At 41.6% G+C, this 9,249-nt stretch overlaps 1 protein-coding gene across 2 annotated transcripts; it reads left to right on the forward strand.

The window, feature by feature from the left end:
• The first annotated feature begins 267 nt into the window (after window positions 1–267).
• Window positions 268–7,068, forward strand: LOC131882168 (glutathione synthetase-like). 2 transcript variants are annotated; one of them, XM_059229235.1, is made up of 8 exons: window positions 268–848; window positions 919–1,178; window positions 1,909–2,057; window positions 2,823–2,939; window positions 2,997–3,174; window positions 3,245–3,493; window positions 5,092–5,366; window positions 6,757–7,068. In XM_059229235.1, exons 1-8 carry the CDS (start codon window positions 764–766, stop codon window positions 6,932–6,934), a joined length of 1,491 nt encoding a protein of 496 aa, XP_059085218.1. In that variant the 5' UTR covers window positions 268–763; the 3' UTR covers window positions 6,935–7,068. The 2 variants fall into 2 exon arrangements, with proteins under 2 accessions (XP_059085218.1, XP_059085219.1); XM_059229236.1 differs by lacking the exon at window positions 1,909–2,057 and adding an exon at window positions 2,412–2,542 and having other exon boundaries at window positions 271–848.
• The last annotated feature ends 2,181 nt before the right edge of the window (window positions 7,069–9,249 follow it).

A 9,249-nucleotide genomic window follows, 5' to 3' on the forward strand; every position in this document is an offset into this window, starting at 1 on the left:
GGCAAAGTGGGATCATTTGGTCAAATACTTTCTTTGTGTAGACTATGGATTGGTGGAACTTGATTCCCCTGGGTATGATTCCAAGTGTCTTGTCCTTCAAAAAGTTGGTTGGTACCAAGAGAAAACAATGGAACTAATTTCATTATTCAATGCCCTTTCCTCTATTCCTGTCTGACTTGTCAGTTATCCGTGTCTAGAGCTTTATGTATGTACCTTGAACTTGTCCCTGTGCTCATATGCAATGTTTGGTATATTGCTGCTTGGTGGCTGGTTGGATTTTTTTCTCTTTTTCTTTCTTCCCAATTCTTCGAATTTTTTCTTTCATGCATTTACTGTTTCTTATACATTGTGTTTTCAAGCGGCAGCAACAATGAGCAATATTTTGGCAACCCTGATTTTACTTCATGGTCTCTGGAAATGACAGCTTTCAGTGCTACATATGTAGAGTGGATTTTCATGCTGCGTAACGCCCATAACAAACATCATGTTTTGTCATCATCACACACTCACTCACTCAATCACTCGCGTTACTGATGTGGTGAAGCCACTATCAATGAGTGTCAAATGATTAGAGTCCTCCCCATTGAACTTTGGACCATTTTTTTAAAGCCTATTTGACCTGACTTTCCTCGCCACCTGACTATACCTTCGTGTCAATTACAACTCTGTAACCTTTACAAGCTTGACAAAACATCCCACGCATCTGTGCCATAGACAAGTCACACCGAACACTCGTTCAGTCCCACCATTAGATTGATACAGGATGGACTCTTGTGTGCCATTGCCCATGGAGCCTAAAGTGCTCCAAGAGATCACTGAAAAGGCCAAGGATTATGCCTTGATGCACGGTAAGTTGCCACCCATGCCTGTATTTGGATCAATAAGGGCAAATTCATTGATAAAGCACGATTGTTCCAGGTATCTGTATGAGACGCAAGGACGCCTTTGATCGGGATGCTTTGCACTTTGCACCCTTTCTCCTGTTGCCTTCGGCTTTTCCCAAGGGAGAATTTGAGCGTGCCTGCCAGCTCCAGACCATCTTGAATGAGCTGATGCACAAAGTGGCGCATGACCGAGAGTTTCTGATTGCCACTTTGGCACAAACCGTGAAAGTGGATGAATTCACGAGACGTCTGGTGGACATTTACAACACGGTCGCCCAAGAGGGCGTGGCTCAGGTTGGTTCGGGTGCTGATGTGTTTGTGAAACATGCGATTGATTCCTTTAAGCGACAATTGTCGTCTGGTGACGCCTGCACATAGTTTTGGGAGGTCTGTTGTACTTTTAGTTGTAGGGCTTAATACTTATGCGTTAAAGGGTTGAGCTATAGTACCCGTTCATTTACCCTTGAAAGAAATAGTTCATCACCCATTGCATCATTTTTACTTTTGAACATACGTGTTTATGTGCAATAATATTGATTGTTTTAGTTAGTTTCTTGGTTACCTACACTGTTTTGAAAATTAGCCCGGTGACCTCCCAAAAGATTGTGGTGACGTCCTCATTATTTTCTTTTCATCGTCCCATACACTGGAAGTAAATATTGTTGAAGTTGAGTGGTGAGAAAGAATGGTTAAGCTTCATGGCACGGATATTCAGTAAAATGGCCGATACAATAATATTGCAAAACAATATGGACGAAGAAATTTTCCCCATTATTGTATGTGGCAAGGAAAAACCACCCAAAATTATTCTACTACGGGGCTTAAGACATTGTTTCTCACGCAACCTCATTCAAATCTTCTGAAATCCCCCTAAATCTGTCTGGCTACAGCCCTCAGATCATATAATGTGCACACACACAACCCCCCCCCTCATCCCCCAATTATGACTCAATACTCATTAATTTTTTATAGCCCTTGAGCTTAGGTCTGCTGANATGACTCAATACTCATTAATTTTTTATAGCCCTTGAGCTTAGGTCTGCTGAGGTCTGACCTTATGCTCAATGTGGGTCCTTGTGACGGGCCAGCCTTCTGCTGTTGGCATCAAGTTGAGATCAACACAATTGCCTCCGGGTTTGGCTGGCTGGGACCGGCGTCCGGGCTCATCCATAGGTTGGTCTCTCTGTTTACTTTGTAGCTCTATGCCACATTGGGGGGGAAAGGGCGGTTCCAGTTAGAGGCATGTCCGTTGTTGTGTTTATTTAAACAGCTTGGGTCGCATTGACTACCGTGCTTATCCCGCTTCAACCTGAACAGCTCAAGGACACGTTCGGAGATTGCTTGGGCTTGTGTTTATTCAAACGCGATATCCTTTCCATTTTTCATCTATCTGGAATCTTGAGGCAATTGTGTTGGTTTTTTTCCTTGTGTCTTACGCAAGCCATAGCGAACAGTGAAGATGCTTCTTCCAAGACCCACAGTAAAACATGCTCTTGTGCCTATTTTCTCTCTCTCTTTGCCTTCTAGAATGTCTCCCTGGGTCTCTTTAGATCTGACTACTTTTTGTGCTGCGGCAAAGGCGTGATTCAACAGGTTGAGTTCAATTCCATTGCCTCAAGTTTTGGTGGAATCACCTCTTACCTCTATAAAGCCCATAAGTTAGTATAGTTTTTCGAAATCTCCTGCTTATCTTTCCTGAGCCATGTGTATTGTCTTGAGTGTTTGAAAGACTTTTTCTGTATACATTTCCCTTTTCTCGCCTGATGGTGCTCCTGTCCTTTGCTTGACCTCAAAATGTTCTTCCAAAAGCAACCAGAAACACGGTCAAATGCTTTTTCTAATTCTTTTAATTGGTAGAAGGGTGGTGGGCGGGCAATCAGAGACGTAAAATTCATTATTGAACGATTGATTTGTTGACAAAAATGGTGTCCTTCTCAGGTTTGTTTTGGGAGAGCTTGGACGCAAGGATCTTTTGGATCGCATCCCGGAGAACAACTCCTTGTCTGGTTTATCCGGTGCCATGTTGGAAGCCCACAAAATCTACAACCAGCCCAAGTGAGTTCCAAATCGATCTTTGTTCAGGAACCAGAACTTGATCCACCTTACTACTAGGGCTGTCATTCTTTTTATCGTCGAGGATGTGACCTACAATATTTGTGATCAGAAGTTCCACGAATTCAAGATTCGAGAAATGAATCCTGATGTCTTTGTCGAAAGGAAGACCTTAACCGAGGTCGCCAATGAAGGTCACCTTGATAACCAGAAGAGACTCTTTGTCGATGGTAAAGAGGTGAGCCCAACCAACGCGATCCCAAGACTCCGGGTGAACATGATTTTTCTACGACCAATTTCAATTCCAGATCGCTGTGATCTACTTCCGGTGTGGCTATTCTCCGGATCAATATCCGAGTGAGCGTGAGTGGGATGCCCGTTTGATGATGGAACGTTCTATGGCCATCAAATCGCCGAGTATTCATTATCATTTGGCTGGCACCAAAAAGGTCCAACAGGAGTTGGCACTCCCCGGGACCTTGGAGAGATTCTGTGACGATCCGGAAAAGATCAAGAGTATCAAGTCCATTTTTACCGGTCTTTACACCTTGGACAAGGTAAGGTTCAGACCATTCAAGGGAGTTATTTTAGTCAGTTACGAAAAGGAGGGGCCAGTAAAGGTTGATCCCCCAATGTTTGGAGAATTCTCGCAATATTAACTGAGATTAGCCAACGCAAGTGCTACAATTTGTTTCTGGAATATGGAAGTGGATGCTAAGGTCAAGAATTGACTTTTCGGAAGCGGGCTAATGCATTGGGTTCATTTTCATAAGAGACGGGCCCAAAGTCGCAACAGCTTTGTCTTGTAAGTTTCACCTCAACGGAATGGCTGAGTCAGAACTTATGCCGTCTCAAAGCTCACTACATAAGGTAACACGGTGGATAAAAAGCCTTAGCAAGTTTCAAGGGAAATGCCCAAGCCCATCTTGGCATTTTCTAGCTCGCCAAATCATAAGTAACAGCTGTGATAAATATTTTGTTATGGATTTCTAACTCAGATGAAAAGAAAACATTTGCAAAACTGCATTTTCTATGGAAAGCAGAAGCACACTTGGTTATGAGGACTTAAATATTTTTTTTTTTTTGGTTTGGTTTTTCACGGGCTTTTCTAACCGCTACAGGGAATGTAATCCCCGGTACTATTAAAATGAAAGGTTATGATTCGTCTATTTAATTTTAATACCTTTCAATCTTTGTATGATATTTGGTCTACCAACAGATTTGAGTTGGCAGACCGAGCTAGTCCTTGAATATATAAGGAGCCCGAGAAAGAAGAGAATTGGACTTCATTGTTCGAATTAGCCTGGATTCTCGAGGGCTTGAAGGTGCTCTCAAAACGCACATTAAGCCTCTACGGTCACTACAATTGACCCTAATCCTGGGTTGGGACAAAGCTCATGGATGCTTTTGAAGACGTACTGTATCAGATACCTTTCGTACCTTCTCTGAACACTGTACAGTCCCAACTTTTTTAGTCTCTCCCAATACGAGAGCTCTCTCATCCCTGTGATGTTCCTAGTAAAACAGCTTTGCACATGTTCGACCTTTTGCAAACCTGCTGAACATATTGGAGCCCAAATAGGTGAAGCATATTCAAGATGTGGCTGAACAATCGACTTGTACAGAGTTAGCATCGTGATGCTGTCTCTGGACTTCAACGTGCGATACATCAAGCCACACATTTGAAAAGCTTTACCCACCTTCAACTGGATATGCTCATCGAACTTTCCATTATTTTGGAGGACTACGCCTAGATCTCACATAGATGAGACCTGCTCAATATCTTTTCCTCCATTATCTACGAGTGGAGTATTTAAAGGGTTGACCCGAAGGTCATTGAGCGGAATAGAAAATAGTTAATGATCTATTTAACCACTTCCGAGTTCTAAATGAATTAAAGATCCCGTTTCCATTAGTTTTAACTCCAACATTGCCCCCATTACATCTAAAACCAAAAGCCCAGACTATAAATGTAGAATTTTAATATCCCAAAGTCAATTGCTTGTCTTATACGCACTTGTATGATTTCAAAATAGCTCAGTATGATATGTAAAATCCCTCAAGACAAACTGAAAGTGTGAACTTTTGAAAGGAAAAAAAACACGCAAAAATGTGGCAGCCCTGTTGACCAAAGTTTTTTTTTTTACAATTTAAGGGTGAAGAAGGCGACAAGTCTGTGGCCATGGCCATGAAGAACCCCGAGCGATTCGTGCTCAAGCCCCAACGTGAAGGCGGTGGTAACAATACCTATGGCGATGACATCCCTCCGTTCCTGGAGAGCATCAAGGACAGTGAGGAGCGGAACGCATACATCCTCATGGATCGAATCCTCCCGCCCAAAACCATGAACTACGTGGTCCGACCTGGGCATGAAAAGGCCGAATTGAAGGAAGTGATCAGCGAATTGGGCATATTCGGCTACGTCATTGGGTAAGTCTCGTCTACATGGGTAATTCGTTGATAGAGCCGAGCGTGAATGAATTTCCCTTGTTCGAAATGATACAAGATCAACCCGCTAAAAGTTAGCTGACCGAGAAAGTTAGTAAAGCAGTGGAGCCGAACTGTTTGGTCACAAACATGTCATGATTTTCATTGGTTCACTATTCACAACCCAAATAAGCTCTTGCCTTTGTTTCATTAAGATACATGTGAGCCTCGCTTTACAAACCTGAGGCGGTGAGAAAGAAAATAAGAAAAGCTTCTAGGTATTGAAAAATTATACATGCATGGACGAATAATTGTTATATGTTTAGTCTCGCTATCCATGATAAATTGTTAATTGATGTTTTGGAGTATTTCAAGAATAAGTTTGACATTCAGAAGCATCTTGGAACAGGTTATAAAAGAGCAAACGTACATGATAAGATTTAATGTAAGTACTCTACTAATGGCATTTGGTTTAAAACCACGGATTCTCAGCCTGTTTTGGTCCCCTTTGCTGTACGCACACTCATGCAATCTGTACTGTATGTCAAGACTCATTTGCGGGCCAACCTCGTTTAAGAACCCGTGTGATAAATGTCATGATATTGTTTTTGAGCTAAACTATAAAAAAAGCAGACATCGCAGTTCTTTTTTTTTTTATCTAATCATACACTGCAATGGGAATTATTTACCTACAGCTGTTACGCTTATTTTTATTTCATGAAAATGAAAGTGAGGAATGATGTGTCAATCTCTTTAAATTTCAATTGCTTATAAAGTCGACTAAAAAGTCCCAATTTCCTTTTATAACGCTACTTTACTTGCGTAGCTCCTTGTAACTTGTCTATTTCAAGCGCATCAAGCTAGCAAGGAACTTCATTCATGCCACTGTTTCTATATATAATTATGAGAGACAGGAAAGACATTTTGTTTTGGCGTTGAGTGTAAATTCCAGACGTTTGTCAAAACTAGTTTTGTTCAGAACAAATGTTCTTCTTTTTAGGTAAACTTGTGCTCAGACAACTATTCGCATTCAAAACTGTGAAACATTGAGCAGCAAAGCTTTGAGACTTAAGATAAAAAGTCACTACTGCAAGACAAGCTGGTTTTGACAAACGTCTGGAATTTACCCTCAACGCCAAAACAAAATGTTTTTCCGGTCTCTAGTAATTATACATAATGAGATGTGTCTTGTATACTCTGACGATCTGATTACAAGAGTTGCTAAATCTGACTTCCCATGTTTATATAAAAAAGTCTTTCATCGCTGAGATAAGAAGACGTTCCTTTTGTCATTAACATTTATGGTCCTTTGCTATTCAAAACCAGCTTGTCTATTTAAACACGAAGGAGAAAAAAACTTATATGTAGTTGTTCATTTGATGCCTTTTTGCAGGGACCAGAACAGGATCATCTCGAATCATCAAGTGGGACACATGCTTCGGACCAAATTGAGCCATGTGAACGAAGGGGGCGTGGCCGCTGGTTTGGGAGCCCTGGATTCGGTGTTCTTGGTGGATGTGGAAAAATGCTGCGAGGCACCCTGCACGGACTTGGATGGGTGTTGCCAATAGTAGTAAGGGAAAAAAAGTGGCAAATATGTAGAAAGATGAACAACAACTCCACTGGAAGCATTTCGTGACATGATGACGACTCCTCAAGTTGCCCCCAATATAACGTTTCACAATCACTACGTTCATACTACCTACATCTCTCTGTCTCATCATTTACTACCATTTGTACTTGTAATCAAACCGTAAAAAAACGGGTTTGGCGTTGCAAATGAAGCCATTGGATCCAGCCACCACCATGAAGCTCTCTCGAGTTTGCATCTTGGATGCGAATACAAATTGCTTGAGTATCCATGAACTCGCCTTATAGGGGATCGGTAGGATTATCCACTAATTCATTCCAATCCTTTTAAGTAGCGCTGATCTTGACTCCATATAAATTGGCTCGCCTGGGCGTGAAATATTGCTACACTCAATGGCTCTGATTCCAGCCAATATTTTTATTCCCGTACGACGTGCGGTTTGAACTTGATCACTCATTTGATGCCTCAACTTACTGCGTATTACTTGCGGATTTGTCACTTTGAGTCTTGAGGAAACTAAGTCTTATCTACTGTGCTAATAAGGTAATTCAATATGCTACAGGTACAGGGTAGATCAAGAAATGGCCACCAGGATTTGAGGGGAAAAATATGAAAGCCGAAAGCCTAAATGGAAAGTCTTCTAAGGAGGAATGAGGGCGTGGCGTAGTAGTAATTTGCATCACTCTTTGCCGTGAACTAAGATCCTGATTGGATTCTATTGGCCTGATCTTCCTTCAGATAACTGTTGGACGCGATTCAATCAACTTCCATAGATAGAGACCTAATCTAATGCCAGATTTGATATTGTCCATCGGAATTTTGCATGGACTAAGGATCGAGGATCGAACCTCCGACCCTGACATTCCAAAATGGCAGAAAAAATACATTATCATTCTATCTAAAGAATTCAAAAACCCATGAGAGACGCCATTGAAAACCAAAGCCATCCATCTTGCACTTGGTAAAAGTAATCCATTTATTGTTTCTTGTGAAACCACTCAAGCACCAAGGGCTGATGATTGAAGAGTAATGGTTTTAAAAATGAAATGTTGAAGCCAAAGTGCAATTTCTGTAAAATGTTCCATGATCCAAGTTTTGTTACGAAGTCTCGTGCAATCCCTGTCGCTCACTCGTCCTGCTATCTGATAATAAAGTAACTTCCAATGTAAGGATATTCTGGCTCCGTTTCCACAATCAGCATTAACTAGGTGTTATCTCATCCTCGGGAAAGGTTCACCCATTTCAGTTGTGAAAGCGAAATACTAAGTTTTTACTTGAAAAAAAAAACAGATCTTGCCGGCCCTTGTTCAAATCATTTTGCTAATTGCTTTTTAACTAACTCTGAAACACGATTAGGGTACTATATTTCAACCGAAAACGAGTGTCTTCAAATCAACAGTGAACAGTGACGTGATACTAAGTGCTTTTTGAGTCTGTTTTGTGCTTTGAGAGTGCAATGTTTGGAACTGATTCCTTCCATAGTACTTGAATACCAAGGATTCTTCAATCAAACTGGCAGGTATTTTGTGTCTCTCCTTCCCACGGAAAATACCCATTAAGACCCTACCATCATGAAACTGTCCAAAGATCAAACCAATGAGTGCATGCACGAATGAGAACCATTTCAGCATAACCAGCCTAGACTGTGTTCGTGATATGAAATTCCATTTTCCACCATCAATTCATTTCGTCCCTAACCAACGTTGTAATGGGTATCTCATCTCAGATCCGTGATCGCAATCTCCATCTCGGCTGTTAATCTGTTAATTGAAACACTAAACTCTGACCATAAAGTGGGACCATAATAACCAGGGAATCTGTGATCCAATCCTCGTGGCGTCCGTACCTCGTAGGCCTACCTTTCTTTCTACCTTATTGGACTCACCTCGAGTGGGAAGCTAGCTACCTCTGAATGTGGTCACATATACGAGATGTATCTATGTAATAGTAGAGGTAGCAATACCTAGTAGTGGTGTGAGACCAACAACAGATTTTAGCCGCACATATGGCCAAGGAGGTGATTCGATCTGTAGCTAGATGTGTCCCCGCCGCGTCAACTTCATGAAAAATGCATTCGTTACCATCTAAAAAGGAGGCTCATCCACACACGCAAGCAAAGATCTTGTCCAATTTGGTCAATGCTCGTTATTGTCTCCTACTCCTTGTTGGCATTTTCGGGTTGATGTGACTCTTCTAGGGGATATCAAATGACTTTGAATCGGTGGAGCCATTGGGTTTTTCTCGCTCAGATCCGTTCTCATTAAGCACAGATTGCACTTCTGGGTTTGAATTCGA

Source organism: Tigriopus californicus, chromosome 6 (assembly GCF_007210705.1).
Source record: "Tigriopus californicus strain San Diego chromosome 6, Tcal_SD_v2.1, whole genome shotgun sequence".
In the NCBI taxonomy this organism is placed as follows: domain Eukaryota; kingdom Metazoa; phylum Arthropoda; class Copepoda; order Harpacticoida; family Harpacticidae; genus Tigriopus; species Tigriopus californicus.

What these genes read in the sequence shown, in the direction of transcription:
- LOC131882168 (XM_059229235.1), top strand. Translation starts at nt 764, where the DNA reads ATGGACTCTTGTGTGCCATTGCCCATGGAGCCTAAAGTGCTCCAAGAG. An exon ending in TCTTTGTCGATGGTAAAGAG is followed by an intron (nt 3,175 to 3,244) that starts GTGAGCCCAACC and finishes TTTCAATTCCAG; the next exon opens with ATCGCTGTGATCTACTTCCG. An exon ending in ATATTCGGCTACGTCATTGG is followed by an intron (nt 5,367 to 6,756) that starts GTAAGTCTCGTC and finishes GCCTTTTTGCAG; the next exon opens with GGACCAGAACAGGATCATCT.